General features: G+C 43.0%; 1 protein-coding gene across 1 annotated transcript in view; it reads left to right on the top strand.

Annotated features, from left to right (window-relative positions):
- Positions 1-18587, top strand: part of SLC6A17 (solute carrier family 6 member 17) — a 72292-nt gene that overhangs the window by 31078 nt on the left and 22627 nt on the right. The window contains exons 3-7 of the mRNA XM_001372607.4: positions 7046-7203; positions 11371-11497; positions 13464-13645; positions 15942-16052; positions 18266-18507. Of these exons, the coding sequence (XP_001372644.1) occupies positions 7046-7203; positions 11371-11497; positions 13464-13645; positions 15942-16052; positions 18266-18507 (820 nt within the window). The remainder of the gene's footprint in view (positions 1-7045; positions 7204-11370; positions 11498-13463; positions 13646-15941; positions 16053-18265; positions 18508-18587) is intronic.

Raw genomic sequence — 18587 nt, forward strand, 5'->3', positions numbered from 1 at the left:
TCAGTAAAAATTCCTTAGCTTGGATTTGAAAGCCCTCCACAATCTGGCTCCCATGGGTTTTTCCTAGCATATGTTGTATTATTTCCCTATAGTTGATCAGTTTCCTGACCTTGACACTCTAATCTCCTATCCGTGTGCAGTTGGATAGGTTGGATGTCCCTCATGCCTGAAATGTACTTCTTCAAGGCTCAAGTGTCATCTTCTCCATTGAGACTCTCTTGATGTCCTCCTACATCTAGTGGTTGCTTCTCTCCCCTCCTCAAATGACCTTGAATTCTATTTATCTGTGCACTTTCCCGACTAGAATGTAAGATCCCTGAGGGCAGGACTGGTTTCCTTTTGGCCTTTTTTGCTCCTGACTTAGTACAAATGCTGACTGATTGAAACAGTGCTCTAGGCAAGAGTGTGCTGGCATACCAACTCTCTGAGGGAAATTTTATGCAGGTCACACTTAAATTTAATCTGCATCGTTAACATTTTCTCCCTCACTTTCTGAAGTCTAGAAAATCAACAAAATAATAAATCAAGCCCTGATTTGTAGAGTTTGCAGATTTCCAAGGTGTAAATGCTCATACTTCATTTAGCATCAAGAGAAGGTGTGGGCTAACTCCAGTACAAAACGAGTTCTAGGGTATTAAAAAGAAAAACAATAGTCATGATGATAGTAGCTAATATTTATGTAGTACTTACAATGTGCCAAGCACTGTGCTATACACCTATTATCTTAGTTGATCCTTACAGCCCTGGGGATAGGTGTTCTTATTATCCCAATTTTACAAATGGGGAAATTGAGGCAAATGGAGGTTAAGTGACCCACTCAGGGTCAGACCAATATCTTTCTGAGTCCAAACCTAGCAGTTATAGAATTTATGAGCATGAGGAAGCATTTTGGCAAGAGAAATAGCACTCTGTGGTTTGAGGGTGGTAATTCCAGTAAAACCTTGGTTAGGCAGAGCTCTTAGGATTTTCACTTCATTTCTGTGAGAGATACATGGCAAGAGAACAAGCTGAAACCAAGGTTTTATTTTAAGATCAGCCCTCAGGTATGTTGTAGGCTTAGCACATAATAACCACCCACAGAGACATGACACCAAAAGGTTTAGAGGGGCTTTTTCTCACAATAACTTTATAAGGTTAATAGAACATAGATGTCTCTGCCCATTTTACAGATGAGAGTACTAGATGCCACAGTGGAAAGAGTGTCCTGGCCTGAAGTCAGGAAGACTCCTCTTTCTGAGTTCAAATCTGGTCTTGGACACTCACCAACTGTGTGATCCTGGGCAAGTCACTTTACCCTCTTTTCCTCAAGTTCCTCACTTGTCAAATGAGCTGGAGAAGGAGATGACAAACCACCCTAGGTATCTTTGCCATGACAACCCTGGTCCCAAAGAGTTGAACTGAAATGACTAAACAGCAAATTATTGAGGTTCAGAAAAAGTTAAGTGACTTATCCACAGCTCTTTAGCTCTTCATCATCATCAAAGATGGGGCTTGAATCAAGGTAGCCTCATTTCAAACTCACCTCCCTTTCTACAAACTCACAATGCCTCTTTTCCTAGAAAGCCTTTATCTTCGCTATTTATTACTATGGTCTTATATTTTCATTAAGCAAATAGTTATTGACTCAATCATTTTTTTCACTTGATACCTATTTCCATATTATTCATTTTTGCTACAGAGTGATTTTTTGAAGCCCAAACCCCAAATCACATACCCATATATACATGTGATCAGTGATGTCATATGTTTTGCTTTTTCATTTCTACTCCCACAGTTCTTTCTCTCAATGTGGTTAGGGTTCTTTCCCATAAGTCCTTCAGGAGTTTGACTCAATAGTGTTAGCCAATGGATTAGCTCCAGGGTAGAGGTGGGGGATGGGGGTTAAGGAAGATAAGGAAGAGGAAGACACATGCTTCACCCTCCTGTGCATTATATTATACCAGGGGGATAAACTAATGCATTTCATCAACCTTAAAGTGCTGAGCAAATGTGTTGTTATGCAGGGATGTGCTGCTAAATGTTTAACAATCTGTTACTGGGTGTGGGGTGGAAAGGAAGGACACATGTTGAAGTTTAATCTGAATTATTAACATTTTATCAATCACTTTCTTAAGTCCAGAAATCAGTGGAAAAAGAAACTAAACCTCATTTTAAAAAATTTGTTGTTCATTTATGTCTGGTTCTTTGTGATTCCATTTGGGGTTTTCTTGGCAAGGAGATTGGAGTGGTTGGCCATTTCCTTCTCCAGTTCATTTTACAGATGAGGAAACTGAGGCAAACAGAGGTTAAGTGACTTAGGGGTCACACAGGTAGTAAGTACCTGAGATTAAATTTGAACTCAGGTCTCCTGACTCCAAGGCTGACACTCTATCCATTGTACCACCTAGCCACCCAATTTATAGCCTGATTTGTAGCATTTGGATTTTCCAAAGTATAAATACTAACACTGAAAGTTTAATGTCAGTAAAGTGTTGGATTAATAATTATGATTCAAGGTAGGATGTGAAGTTTCAATATGAGAAGAGCAAAATACCATGGAAACTCAGAGGAGTGATAGATAAATTCCAGAAGTTCTAAAAAAGACGTTAAGAGGGAAAGTGGCACGGAATCAGGGAAGACTTCGTATCTTTGGAATTAGACCTTGAAGAAACATCACTGACATTAAAAATAATGACCCCAAGACTCTAAATCACCAAGGAAAGATCTTGCTCTGTCCAATATGCTTTACTTGGCAGCGTGGTCAGGTGAATAGAGGGCTAACCTCAGAGTCAAGAAGGTTTAGGTTCAATGGCAGCCTCTGACCCAGACTGGCTGTGTGACTCTGGGAAATTTGCCTAATCTCACCTGCCTCTTCATTATTATCAAGATCTGGGGGAAGGAGTTAGTATTTAATGAAAGGAGTACCAGAGGAGAAAGCTTTGTGAACTGGCTTCCTCTAGGAAGTCTTGCCTAATGAAATCTTTTGGGCTGTGAATGAATGAAAGAATGTATGAATGAATCAATGAAAAAGGGCAGGTAGGTGGTGTAGTGGCTAGAACTACAGGCCAGGATTCAGGAAGACTCATCTTGATGAGTTCAAATCTCAGATACTTACTAGCTCTGTGACCCTGGGGAAGTCACTTAACCCTGTTTGTCTCAGTTTCCTTATCTGTCAAATGAGCTGGACAAGTAAATGGCAAACCACTCCAATATCTTGGCTAAGGAAACTCCAGATGGCGTCATGAAGAGTCAGACATGATTGAAGAACAATCAAACAGGGACTAACAATGTGGAAAGCACTGGGATTACAACAACAACAACACCCCAGAAAAATCCCTTGTTCTCAAGGAACTCATATTCTACTAGAAGAGAGTCCATATAGAGGGTAAACACTCATTCACTCTGGGGCCTCTCAGTATGTCTCCACTTATTCATTCCTTTAACAAACATGTGCCTAATCTCTTACTGCCCTACTCTAAGATCAAAAGTTAAGGAGGAAATAAAGGGAGTTCTCTTTGCTCAAGAAACCATAGATTTTTTAAAAAACTATATACATGTGTATATATTTTACACTTTTACCTTCCATCTTAAAATATTGATTCTAAGGCAGAAGAAAGGCAATGGGGGTCAAGTGACTTGCCCAGGGTCACACAGCTAGGAAGTTTCTGAAGCCAAATTTGAACCTGTCTCTTTATCCACTGAGTCACCTACTGCCCCTTCTAAAAATGCACTTGACTGGTGAGGGTGATGGTGGATTTGTGTCTGTCAAATTCACAGGGCAGAGGGGCAGTGAGGTAGCTCAGTGGATAGAGAGACAAGCTTGGAAACAGGAGGTCCTGGGTTCCAATCTGGCCTCAGACATTCCCTAGTTGTGTGACCCCAGGGCAGGTCACTTAACCCCAATTCCCTAGCCTTTACCATTCTTCTGCCTTGGAACAGATAGTGTCAATTCTAGGACAGAAGATAAGGTTGTAAAAAAAAGTGTATGGGGCAGAGAGGCACAAGAAAACATGGTGCCCCAAGGCTTTGTATGGTGCAAGGTTGTAAAAAAATGTAGGGGGCAGAGAAGCACAAGAAAATATGGCATTCAAAGGCTCAGCATGATGCAGGGTTATTAAAAAAAGTATGGGGCAGAGAGGCACAAGAAAACATGGTATTCAAAGGCTCGGCATGATGCAGGGTTATTTAAAAAAAAGTATGGGGCAGAGAAGCACAAGAAAACATGATGCCCCAAGGCTTTGTATGGTGCAAGGTTGTAAAAAAATGTAGGGGGCAGAGAAGCACAAGAAAATATGGCATTCAAAGTCTCAGCATGATGCAGGGTTATTAAATAAAAGTATGGGGCAGAGAGGCACAAGAAAACATGGTATTCAAAGGCTCGGCATGATGCAGGGTTATTTAAAAAAAAAGTATGGGGCAGAGAGGCACAAGAAAACATGATGCCCCAAGACTTGGCATGGTGCAGAGGTCTTGGTGGCTTGTATTGGGTGGCTGTTCGGCAGGCAGAATTGACAGCTAATGCTTTGGACAGTCATAGGACAAGAGTGTATTTACGGCAGTGGAGGCTGATGTTGGCACATCTCTCTACTGAGGGTACTCGGCCGTGACCAAACACAGTTTTAATTCTCTTGCTAAACGCCCTGTCACTTAGAATCGGGAATGTGTCTGAAATGATGCCCTGGGCGGCGCGATTAATTCATCAGCTGGAATCTTTGGCAGGATCTGGTTTATCCTTTGCGGTCATCCTGGTTATGCTTTCTGCGCTGCTAATTTCTCTGCAAATTCCCCAATTAACTGTAGATTAATAGTGTTTCTATTCGAGGCCTTTGCTCTTGGGAAAGATTCCAGCCTCTGCTTTCCCAAAGATGCCCATCGTGCTGTGTCAGCACTTAATGCCCACGCAGTAAAGGTAGTGTTATGAGTGTCTGGCATGTGCGCATTTATGAGTGTAGGTGATGGAGTGGAATTGCCCAGGAGGCTCTGCTGTGTGGGTTAGTTAGCCTGTGAGAACAATATCAACTTACTCTCATATAATCCTTTGCAGCTTTCAAAGCATTCTATTTACAAGTTGACATTTCTTTAGGACTTTGAAGCTTGCAAAATCCTTTTCCTTACTATAACTCTGTCAAGCAGGAAGTACAGATATTATTATAGATGAGGAAACTGAGGCTTTTAAAAGTATAAGTATCAGTGGATAGAGAGACAAGCCTGGAAACAGGAGGTCCTGGGTTCAAATGTTGCCTTAGACACTTCCTAACTGTGTGACCCTGGGCAAGTCACTTAATCCTCATTGTCTAGCCCTTAAAGCTCTTCTGTTTTGGAACCAAGACATAATATTGATCCTAAGATGGAAAATAAGGGTTTTCAAAAGAAAGTATGCGTATCTTGGGATAGCCAGGTGACTCTGTACATAGAATGTCAGGTATGGAGTTGGGAGGACCTGAACTCAAATCTGTTCTCAGACTCTTCTCAGCTATGTGACTCTAGACAAGTCACTTAAGCTCAGTTGCCTAGCCCTTACTGTTCTTTCATAGTAAGACAGAAGGTAATTTTTTTTAAAGAGAAAAAGTATAAATATCTTGTCCAAGGTCTTATGACTAATAAATGACAGAATTGGGATTGAAAACCACATTTTCTCACTCCAAGTTTAGGGCTTTGGTCCCTATTAGGCAGATGGATGATGCAGTGGATAAAATATTAGCTTTAGAGTCAGGGATCTGGCTTAAGTCATTGACTAATTATGTGACCCTAGGCAAGTCATTTAATCTAAATGTGCCTCAGTTTCCCTCTTCGGTAAAGTGGGGATAAAAATAGCTCCTATCTTTCTGGATTATTGTGAGCATTAAATGAACTAAGTTTTGTAAAGCATCTTGAAAACCTAAATAAATGCTAGTTATCATTGTTACTACTACTACTACTACTACTACTACTACTACTACTACTACTACTACTACTACTACTACATCAGTGCTGGCTGTGCACCATGTTGGGGTTGGCCTGTGAAAGGAATTCGGAGCCCTTGCCTTGTTGAGATGCACATGAATTCAGGGAGTTTCCTTGGAGGAGGAAGCATTTTACAGTTTAGATGTTGTGGCCCCAGGTCCACTGACTGCCAAGTTTCCACAGTCTGTAAACATGGGCATGCCCCCAAGGAATCGAGAAGATGGCATCGTGATCTTGGGAGATAAAGTCCTCCCTGCCCAGCCATTTGATCCATCCTTTATCTGAGACCAAAAAGAGGGGCCAGTACAGTACAGCCCAGTATGTACAGGGATGCACCCAGCTCGGAGAACCTAAATATAGCCACAGAGAAATGCACCCGGGGAAACAGACTCTTTGAAGCTTCATTGCTTGGTTAGAATGAGCTCTCGCCTAACTCTCCTGCTGCCTAGCCTATTGCTAGCTAGCCTATCAATATGTCTGGTTCTCCCACCAGGGTATAAGTACCAGTTTTTGAATGTGCCAGCCCAGAATTCTAGACTCCTTTTACATTTATAAGCTGCTTCACAAGACCTGGGGCAGTGAGGCAGCACAGTGGAAAGAGCACCAGGGCTGGAGTCAGGAAGACTCATTTCCCTGGGTTCAAATTCAGCCTCAGACTCTTCCTACCTATGTGATCCTGGGCAAGTCACTTATCCTTGTTTGCCTCAGTTTCCTCATCTGTAAAATGAGCTGGAGAAGAAAATGGCAAACCACTCCAGTAACTTTGCCAAGAAAACCCTAAATGAGGTCATGAAGAGTCAGACACAACTGAGCAACAATCACCACAAAGCCTCAGAGCCTAATGAGGCTCTTGGTAGGGCTTTTGGCTGCATCTGTTGCCTTTCTAAGCCTACATTTCTATCACTATCTCTCTGGCCAAAGTTAATGAACCAAAGGGAGCAGGATTGTAATGGTAGGTAGAAGAAAGAATCAATGGATTCTAGAAAAGTCAGGGAATCCAATGAATCTCTGGGAGTGGAGTTGCTGGTTTCTCTTTATCTCCTCTACCTAGCACCCTCTCTACCTTAACCCACCTTTGCCATATTAACCCAAACTCCCTGATTTCTCTTCTCTCTCCTCGCAGGTGCCTACCTCGTGCCCTACTTGGTGCTGCTAATCATCATTGGAATCCCGCTCTTCTTCTTAGAACTGGCTGTGGGCCAAAGGATACGCAGGGGCAGCATTGGAGTGTGGCACTATGTGTGCCCCCGTCTGGGTGGCATTGGCTTCTCCAGTTGCATTGTGAGTTGGAAGTGGGGAGAAGATAGAGAAGAGAACAATGAGGATGAGTGGGAAGGGAGGAGGATGTGACCAAGGCCATCCCCTGAGCTCAGACAGAAAAAGAGCAGCCTTTGGAGTCCAGAGAGGTTATATCAAGGTTCTTGTGCCAGAGGACTGGGAGCGGAATAAGAAGACTGAGTCTAGCTGGCCGACCACTCAGCTAGATCTTTTTTATTTTTAAAAACAATTATATTTTGTCTTAGAATCAATATGGTGCATTGGTTCCAAGGCAGAAGAGCAGGAAGGGCTGGACAAAGGGGGTCAGATGACCTGCCCAGGATCACAGAGCTAGGAAATATCTGAGATCAGATTTGAACTCAGTACTTCCTGTCTCTAGACCTGGCTTTTAATCCACTGAGCCATCTGACTCCCCCCTCAGCTAGATCTTTCTTCCCCATCCTGAAAAAATGGATATATTTTCCAGGAATCTAGGGGAGCATGGCATACCCGGATCATTATTTCTTTGCTTCCCTTGGTAAAAAAGAAATCTGCTGTTTTTACTTGGAGGAGTGGGCAAAGTTAGAGAGGTTGGATTAGTCATTCAGCCTCCAAGGTTCATCAGTCATCCACACATGCGTGGAGAAACTAGAGGCCTCCTTCATTTGGTTTACAGGGGCTTAGTGGGCGTCTCAGAATAGTTCTGTGAAGCAGAAAGAGACAGGGAGTTCTACATGGTGTAGATCAACTCACAAGAAAGATGGAGCCTATCAACTGATCAACCAACAAGTGTTTATTAATCATGTATGTGCCAGGCATTGGGCTAAGGACTAGGGATACAAAGAAAAAGGAAAAAAAAATCCCTGACCCCAACAAGCTTACATTCAGGGGAGACATAAATAGAGATATGCACGACATGAATAGATATATTCAGGATGTGAACAGAGTAGCAGAGGATTCCCTTAATGGGGAAGGCACTAGACTAAGGGAAGGGAAGAACTTGGAAAAAGCTTCCTATAGAAGATAGTGGGATATGAACTGAGTCTTTTTTTTAACCCTTACCTTCTTAGAATTCATACTATCGATTCCAAGGCAGAAGAATGGTAAGGGCTAGGCAATTGGTATTATGACTTATCCAAGGTCACACAGCTAGGAAGTATCTGAGGCCAGATTTGGACCTAGGTCCTCCCAACTCCAGGCCTGGCTCTCCATCCTCTGAGCTACCTGGTTGCTCTTGAACTGAGTCTTAAAGGAAGCCAGAAGAGGTAGAAGGAAGAATTGAGGAGGGAAAGGATTGCAGGCATCACAAGTGTACCAAGTTGGGAGATGGAATGCTATTTGGGAGGAACAGGAAGGAGGCCAGTTTAGCTGGATTATTGAGAATGAAGAGGGCAGGAAAGTGTAAGACTATAAAGGCAGGAGGAGGTTAAGTAGATTATAGAGGATGCAACAGGATTTTACATAGGATTGTGAAATTACTAGGGAGCCAGTGGAATTTATTGGATATTGGGGTGACATAGCCAGCTGGCACTTCAGGAAGATGACTTTGGTAACTGATGGATTGGAGCAGGGTCCCAGAAGGCTATTGCAATAATCCTGGTGAGAGATGATGAGGGCTGGTGCAAAGATAGTGGTGGAGTGAATTGAAGACAAGGGGACATATGTAAGTAAAAGTAAATAGATTTGACAACAGATTGGATATATGGAATGAGTAGTCAAGGATAACACAGAGTTTATAAATTTGGGTAACAGAGGAGAGTAGACCTGTAAAAATTAAAATTAAATCTCAAATAATAAAATATATTTTAGGAGATTTGTTAGTGATCATTAGAAATAAAGGAATAAAAAGGTAACAAATAAAAAAGACTTCATGCCCATGGCTGATCAGCCAGTTCAAATGCCCGCCTTACCACCACCATGCTTGCTGTCATTATGCCAAAGAGGGTGGGACCCTTTACATCCCTGCCTAATATCCCCTGTCTAGGGGATAAAGACAGGAAGTCAGTGGGCTCCCGGGAAATGTAGTTCTTTTTTAGGGTAACAGATTTTCAATTATACATACCTGTGATGAAAATAGGAAACTTGGAAAGAGGGAAGAGTTTGGGGCAAAGACTGAGTTTTGTTGGACCTGTTGAGATTGAGGTGGCCATGAGCCTTCCAGTTCAGATATTCAGTGACTCAAATCTGGAGGGGAGATAAATTAGGGCTGGATCTCTAGATCTGTGAATTATTTGCATTGAGATGATATGTTAAAACTCATGGGAATGGATACAGTTACCAATTATGATAATGTAGAAGGAAGGGTGGCAGCTAGGTGGCAGAGTGGATAGAACTCTGGGCCTTGAGTCAGGAAGACTCATCTTCCTGAGTTCAAATCTGGCCTTAGGTACTTATTAGCTCTGTGACCCTGGGTGTGCCATGTGACCCTGGGTGTGCCACGTAACCCCGTTTGTCTCAGTTTCCTCATCTGTAAAATTAACTGGAATAGGAAATGGCTAACCACTACAGTATTTTTGCCAACAAAACCCCAAATGAGGTCCCTGGTGACCAAAATGATTGAACAACAATAAAAGGGAATAAAGAAGAGGGCCCAAGCCAAAGTGTTGGGAGATAGCCACAGTTAATGAGTGTGACCTGGAAAAAGACCCAGCCCTATCAAAAAAAAGGGGAGAAAAGACCCTGGAAAAAGGAGATTGAGGAGGGGTCAGACAGGTAGGATGAGATTCAGGAGATGGTAATTTCATAAAAACCTCAAGAGGAGAGGGTTTCCAGAATAAGAGGATGATCAACAGGGTCAGAGACTGAAGAGTTGTGAAAAAGGATGAAAGCTGAGAGAAGGCCATCATATCTATGGCAGACATAAGTGTCTGAGAGCAAATTTGAACTCAGATCTTCCTAATTCCAGGTCTAGTTCTCTATCCACTGTGCCACCTAGCTGCCCTTCCTTTGTTGTGTCCAAGGTCATCATAGCATCATAAATTTAGAGCTGGGGCCATCTAGTCTAACCCTTCATGTTATTAATGAAGAAACTGAGGCTCAGATTTTTGGTAATTTCAGAGGGAGAAATTTCAATTGGGTGATGAGTCTAGAAGCCAGATTGCAGAAGGTCAAGGGAGAGTAGAATAGAAGGCAATGGATATAAAAGTCTTTTTTTAAGGAGTAGAGCTGAGAAAAGGAAGCAAGATAGAAGACAAAGGCTTGAGGGTAAGGAGAGAGAAAGGAAATAAATATTTGTGAAGTGCCTACTATGTGTCAGGCAAGCACTATACTAAGTGCTTCACAAATATATCACTTTATCTTCACAAGAATCCTGGGAGGTAAGAGCTAAAATAATCCCTGTTTTACAATTCTGAATTTATAATGTTTGGCACCAGACTTGAACTCAAGTCTTCTTAACTCCAGTCCCAGCACTCTATTCATTGAGCCATCTGTCATCTATCTACCCTCTCAAAGGTATAATAGGTTCTCGTGAGGGTTCTTTTTTTTTTTTTTAAAGATAGGGGGAATGTGGGGACATTGTCAATCAGGAGGAAAGAAACCAGTAAATTTTGACAGCCTGAAGATTAGGGAGAAAAGAGATGATTGTGGGGGTTATCTGTAGGAGAAAAGGGCAGGGGATGGGATCAAAAGAACAGGGAGTGGGGTTGGCCTTGGCAAAGCCCAGAGTTAAAAGAGTTACAAATAGTGGCTGAGGTCAAAGGGTTTGAGATGTTAGAGAAGGGGGAAAAAGGCGTTTGTGGCAGCTGCTCTTAATTATCTCAGTACAATGTGAAATGAGATTCTTGGCCGAGAGGATGGATGGAAGACTTGAGGGTAAAAGAGAAGATTTAGAACAGCTTTCCATGAGGAACAAAACAGGAAACCAATTAGGAAAGAGCCAAAGAATTATCTTGCTGAGGTTAGTCCAGTTAAGATAAGATCGAATAAATCCACAACAGACAGATTTTATGATTTCAGATTATTTGCTTTTCATTCAAGGTTTGGGCCCTTAGCCAAGCTTTTTGGGGGCCTCTGTTTTCTCCACTGTGAAGTGGGGATGATGTTGCTGTTCCTGAAAGATCCACGAGAGATGTGACAGGTGGTATCAAAGAGGTCAGGACAGGGACTAATTCGGGGGACAGTCTCTCTCCCCAGTGGGAGCTCTCTGGACAGGGTCTGTCTTTACAGGTCTCTCCAACTGTTTTTCTCTAGGTCTGCCTCTTTGTTGGGTTGTATTACAATGTGATCATCGGCTGGAGTATATTTTATTTCTTCAAATCCTTCCAGTATCCATTGCCCTGGAGTGAGTGCCCTATTATTAGGAATGGAACTACAGCAGGTATGTCTCTAGTAGCCTAGACCGAGGGACATGGAGATAAAAGCCATGGTCCTGTTGGTACACTGAGCCTGACCTGGCATCCTTGCCCGTCAGCCACCAAATGGCCAAATTTGGCCATTCTGGGGAATGGAATTACCCTTCCTTGAAGAGCAAGAGTTCTTTGTAAACTAAGGGATGTTGATTGGGAAAATGGAGGGAAAGGTAGGGGAAGGAGGGGAAGGAAGATAGCTGGATCACCCCAGGTCGGCTATGGAAATTGACCAGGTTGGTTTTTTGATAACTATAACTAGGCTAGGGAATTAAATTAAATCAAGCCAGACTCTAGGGGTAGTTAGATAGGCTTATTTGGGCCAGGAAAAGAAAGGTTTGGGAAAGCTAGAGAAAATTTGATCTCCGGCAGCTATGCAGGAACCAAAGGCTCTTTCTCAGGAAAAGGCCCTTCTCTGGAAAAAGGGCGCCAAAACCCAAGCTTCTCTTCTTTTATACTTTCTCAGACCCCTCCCACAAAGGAAGTGGGATGAGTCTGAGGAAGTTGGGGTAGCGAGTCCTGGGAGATGGAGTCTCCCAGGATTCAGATCCATTTAAAATGCACAGAGAACAGGTTGGAGATTGGAAATAGGGAGTCTCATTCCTCACCTCTATCAATAGAACAAATTCCCCTTTCAAAGTTACACTAACTTCTCTGAGACTCAATTTCCTATCTGTAAAATAGAGAAAATCAGCAAGACACTTAATGGGAAAGCAAAGGGGAAAGTCAATGTTAGCTAATTAGAATTCTTTTTCTTACCATCCACCACCTCAGGCTTCTCTTCCACCTTAATATCTGTTGTCCCATTTAGTCCTCATAGTGCTTGGGATTATTGCTCCCATTTTAGGGAGAGGGATAGGACCAGGACTTTTGACTTCTGGGAGATAAAAAATTCCCAGGTAAAGAATCTCCCTTTATCGGTGCAAGGTGGCATTGTCTGTACACTTTATGGTCTCAGACAGTTGATGAGAACACTGAGGAGTTTATTGTCTAACTTGTCCACAGTCCCACAGACAGTAGAGTCTGCCTGGGTTCCAGGCTAACTCTCTAACCCAGATACCACACTGAAAAAAATAGACCCAGAAGGGAAAAGTGATTTAACAGCTAACAGCTAACACCTACTAGGTACCAGACCCTGTACAGCTTAGCACTTGACAATCATTATCTCATTTGATCCTTACAACAACCCTGCAAGGTACAGATCTATTATTATTCCTATCCTCAGAAAACTGAGCAAAGAGAGATTAAGTGACTTGCTCAAGGTTCTGCAGATAGTGTCTGAGACCAAATTTGAACTCAGATCTTCCTAATTCCAGGTCTAGTTCTCTATCCACTGTGCCACCTAGCTTCCCTTCCCTTGTTTTGGCCAAGATCATCATAGCATCATAAATTTAGAGCTGGAGCCATCCAGTCTAACCCTTCATTTTATTAATGAAGAAACTGAGACTCAGAGAGTGTAATTAATTAGCCCAAGGCCACACTTGTAGTAACAGAGATGTGACTGGAACATAGGTCCATTAACTCTAAATCTAGTGATCTTTTGAATTCCTCATCCTGCCTCCCAGAAGGCTATAACCTGGCTAGTAGAAGAGCTGAGCTAAGAACTGAGCCCTTTAACTTGGGTTCTTCTCCAAAAGAGATTGAGCCAGTAATGTCAATGTCAGGAAGATGATGTGAAGCAAGAATTTAATTAGACCAGAATGTTCTAGCACTCTCTAGGATCTAATGGGAATCCAGGAGTGCCTGGCACCCAACATATCACTTACCTCTGACAACTTGGTTAACTCAGAATGATATTTTCTCTATCTGTTCCCTGATGATTCGGAAGGATGCTCTTTGTTGCACCCCACAGGGTGACGTTGGGTGGGTGGGCATATGTAGGGTACCTGCTGGTACCCCTCAAGCACTGGGACTCCATGACTTTGAACTTGGTTTCAGTGGTAGAAGAAGAGTGTGATAAGAGTTCAGCTACCACCTACTTCTGGTACCGAGAGGCTCTGGATATCTCCAACTCCATCTCAGAGAGTGGGGGGCTTAATTGGAAGATGACCCTGTGCCTCCTTGTGGCTTGGAGCATTGTGGGTATGGCTGTGGTCAAGGGCATTCAGTCTTCTGGGAAGGTAAGGAGCAGAGGGCTTCAAAGGTGGGAAGGGTAAAGGGTAGCAGGCGTCAGGGGACATGGACATCAACTGGGAAATGATATGCTCTGGGTTTTCATCTGCAATCTGCACTAATTCACTGTTTGCCTTTATCTGTGCCTTTATGGGGTCTCAATTTACCCATATGTGAAGTGGGAATAATAATATCATAGTACCTGCCTCACAGGTTGTGAAGCAAAGACATAAACATTCAAGTGATCTAGAAACATAAGCTACTGTTATTCTTGATGGGTGCATAATGAATAATTCCATGGCCAGAGATGCTGCCTGATGGGGTAAGGAGTCATCAAAATTTCAATGAGCAAACTTCCATGCCATGGCTTTATAAATAGCTGGTGAACCAGTGTCAAAGAGCCAATTGCTCTCAAGCTGTCCTTCAGGTCAAAATTATGTTCACAATAATACTGATTTTAGTAAACCCTTACCTTCCTTCTAAGAGTCAATACTATGTATTTGGTTCTAAGGCAGATGAGCTGTAAGGCTAGGCAATGAATTTTAAGTGACTTCCCCAGGATCACACCACTAGGAAATATCTGAGGTCAGATTTGAACCCAGGACTTCTTGCCTCTAGGTCTGCCTCTCAATCCACTAAGCCACCAAATGCCCCCATGGCCTCTAGTTTTGAGAGCTAGGAGCTCAGAATTACCCATATGTGGCCCCAGAGCTGGTAGAGACCTCAGGGATCACCCAGTCCAACTTGCGCCTCCATCAGAATTTCTCCTACAGTATTCCCAACGCATGGTTGAACAACTTTCATGTAAAGACCTTTGGTTGGCGGAAATCCCTCTCTCCTAAGGCAGTGTGTTCTACTCTGTTTTATACATTTTTCCTTATATCATGGCAAAATCTGCCCCTCTGAAACTCCCACTACTCCTAGTCCAACTCTGTAGGATCATGAAAAACAAATTTATTTTCTCCCTCTTCCATAAGACAGCCCTATTCCTAAAATTATCCTTTGTTGTTGTTGTCATTCAGTCATATTTGACTCTTTCTGACCCAATCTGGAGTTTTCTTGGCAAGGATCCTGGAGAGGTTTGCCATTTCCTTCTCCAGCTCACTTTGCAGATGAGGAAACTGAGGCAAACAAGGATAAGTGACTTGCCCAAGGTCACACAGCTAGTTAACTGTCTGAGACCTAATTTGAACTCAAGAAAGATCAGTCTTCTGACTCCAGACCCAGCACTCTATCCACTGAACCACCTAGCTGCCCAAATTATAAAAATGATCAGTAAGATGGAATGAAAGTAGAGATAGAGTGTTCGAGACTTTACTGAACTTATGTGTCTTCCTAAGTTAAAAAGATTAACTCTCGGATCTCAGGCTAGATTCTTTGCCTTCAAACTCCCAAACAAAAACTTCACAAAAGGTCTCCCCTGCCCAACTTTTCTAGTTAGAAAATCAGTAGGTCCTGCTTAAACGAGCTGAGCTGAGCTGATGAAGCCATAGAGGCGTCCAGCTTCTGCATGGCACAAGTACATTTTGAAAACCCTTTGGTTTTGGAGGCCAGATTCTCTTTAACCAGCGCTAAATCCGCTAACTTGCTGAATATATTCGTTAACATTTCTGCAGCCTTTTCAGTTATATGAAGCATTTATGCAATCTAATTCAAGCTTCACAACAACTTTGTGGGGGTAAATGAGTGCATTGTGCCCACATTGTCACCCTCAGAAGCCCAGATGAATAATGTAACTCAGTGATTGCTTTAAAAAAAATAAACTATTCCCTTCCATCTTAGACTCAATACTAGATGGTGGCTCCAAGGCAGAAGAGCAGTAAGGTCTAGGCAGTGAGGGTTAAGTGATTTGCCCAGGGTCACACAGCTGGGAAATATCTGAGGCCAGATTTGAACCCTCTGTCCACTGAGCCACCTAGCTGCCCTCTGAGTGATTGCTTTATAAGCTACCTGGAGGCCCTAAGCTCATGCCCACATGAAATCTCTATCACTTCACCCCTTGGGAACTTTCTGGGCAAGCCAGCCAAAGCTGGGGTGGAATATGGGCATAGCTGGCATATAGTGGGCACTGCCAATGTCCCCTGGCACTATGCCAAGGAGCTCTGATGCCCCAGGGAGGTGCCCATTGTTGTAGACCTCTGAGGGGGCTTCCTGTCTTGTGATGCTGTCCTGTCCTCACCCATCAGCCTGGGGAGCAGGTGGGAGGATTACAGGATCATAAGATTTTAAGCTGTAAGGGATGAAGGGCAGCTACCAGCAGGCACACAGACCTGTCCCTAGGGCATCTCCTTGTCTTCTCTCCAGGTGATGTATTTCAGCTCCCTTTTCCCCTATGTGGTGCTGGCCTGCTTCCTGGTCCGGGGGCTGTTGCTGCGGGGAGCTGTGGATGGAATCCTGCACATGTTTACTCCAAAGGTAAAGCTTAGGGCATTCCTGTTGATTGGGGGATTTGGCAGTCACACACCTAATGAAACATATCACTGGGTACCCATAGGGTAATAGAAATTAATCACCTACCTTATAATCAGGAAGCTCTCAATAGAACATCTCCACCAGGAATCTCAGTTTGCAGCGCAATCTTCTAACTGTTCATTTATTGATATTTTTAAAAGCCTTCACTTCCAGCTTAGAATCAGTACTAAATATTGGTTCCAAGGCAGAAGTCTAGTAAAGTACTGAGCAATGGGGGTTAAGTGACTTGCCCAGGGTCACACAGCTAGGACTATTGCTTTATTAAGACTAATAACTAAGGATATGCTGGTAAATTTTTAACAACCAGATCCCTGAAAATAAATTTACAAGACATGCTTTTGAGATGAATCTGCATTATTAACGTTTTTCTCCATCACTTTCTAGATCTAGACAATCAACCTAACAATAAATAAATCCTCGATTTGTAGCATTGGCTGATTCCCACTGCTCCACATAGAAAATTTAGCAATTGACTTTGATTCAAGCCAACTCCAACACATCCCTATAAGAACTCCCATGTGTTTCAGAGACATTTTTTCACTTTGCAAAGCATTTTTACATCGCTTATCTCTTTTGGTTCTCATATCTACCTTATGAAGTAGATAGGACAAAGGGTGATTATTACTGAGAGTTGGGCTAAACAATTTGTCACACAGCTAATTAAGGACAGAATCAATATAGGCACCTACCTCTTATTACCTCCATGGAGGTCTCCTCCCTTCTCTGTTCCCCAGCCTTTCTATTCCTCTTCTACTCATAGCTGTTAGAAAGATAAGAATCAAACCCCACAGATTCTGAGAATCATAAAAGTTTGCAACTGGGAGGTACTTTTAAGGTCATTAAGTCCAGCCTGAATCTGAACTGGCATCCCTTCTGATGGGTACTCATCTCTCAACTTGAAGACCACCAGTGGAGCAGCTGGGTAGCTCAGTGGATTGAGACTCAGGTCTAGAGAGGGAGGTCCTAGGTTCAAATCTGGCCTCAGACACTTCCCAGTTGTGTGACCCTGGAAAAGTCACTTAACCCCCATTGCCTAGCCCGTACTACTCTTCTGCCTTGGAACCAATACACAATATTGATTCTAAGATGAAAGGTAAGAACAAAATAATTAATTAATTCATTGGAGACCACCAGTAACTAGGAATAATGATTAGCATTTTATGACACCTATTATAGACATTATGCCAAATATTTCACAATTATTATTTCATTTGATTCTCACAACTATGAAATAGGCACTTTTGTTATCCTTATTTTAAAGATGAGGAAACTGAGGCAAATAAGATTAAGTGACTTACCAAAGGTTTCATAGCCAGAAAGTATCTAAAGTTAGATTTGAATCCAGGTCTTCCTGACTTCAGACCAAATACTCTATTCATTTTGCCACCTAGCTACCTTAATTTTTTTAGAATACTAAGTATCAGTTCCAAGGCAGAAGAGCATTAAGGGTTAGCCAATTGGAGTGAAGTGACTTACCCAGGGTCACACAGCTAGGAAGGGTACAAATTTGAACCCAGGAACTTCTTTCTGTAGTCCTGGCTCACAATCCACTGAGCCACCTGACTGCCCAAGCATTTTTTTTTCCTGATGAAGCCATAACTTCTCTCTGCTTCTACATTGTTATGGGTACAAACACCAATGAAACAATGAATGTGTTGGTCAGATATTTTTTATTAATAAAGGTAACAATGTAGGTACCAGATTGTTATGAAGATTAAATGAGTTAAGGGTGAAAGGTTACAACATTGTAAGGACTGGGGAGGTCTTTGGGGAATGAGCCTATTACGCAGGGACCACTCCTCACTGGGAAGGGTATGATGGAGGAAATGGTGATGGGTGCCTGATTTCCTGGGTTCTGTGGGAATACCAAATGATATATGGGAGTTTCCCAAGTCTCCATGAGGGATTTGGGTAGGTCAGCAAAGAAGGTGATGCTTTGGAATGGGGTGGAAGAGGGGTGAAGCTGGGAGAGACTCCTGATGAAGCTGGGGGAGGGAGGTTGTGTATATATACACCTATATATGGGTTTGGGCTTAGGGGACGGAAGATAAGCAGAAACCAAACAACCATTCTCTCCCCTTCCCCCTTCTTCCTTCCCCTTGTCTCATCTCCATTCTTCCCGTCCTTCCTACTCCCTGTCGTCCACCACCCAACAGTTAGACAAGATGCTGGATCCCCAGGTGTGGCGAGAGGCAGCCACCCAGGTCTTCTTTGCCTTGGGGTTGGGCTTTGGGGGTGTCATCGCCTTCTCCAGCTACAACAAACAGGATAACAACTGCCACTTTGATGCCGCTCTTGTGTCCTTCATCAACTTCTTCACCTCGGTGCTGGCCACCCTGGTAGTGTTTGCTGTGCTGGGCTTCAAGGCCAACATCATGAATGAGAAGTGTGTGGTCGAGTAGGTGACACCCCCCCCCTTCTCCTCATAGCTTTCTCCCTGTCCCACCTTCCCTTCCTCCATTGGGACAGGAGACCAGG

The sequence above is a fragment of the Monodelphis domestica genome, chromosome 2 (assembly GCF_027887165.1).
Source record: "Monodelphis domestica isolate mMonDom1 chromosome 2, mMonDom1.pri, whole genome shotgun sequence".
Classification (NCBI taxonomy): domain Eukaryota; kingdom Metazoa; phylum Chordata; class Mammalia; order Didelphimorphia; family Didelphidae; genus Monodelphis; species Monodelphis domestica.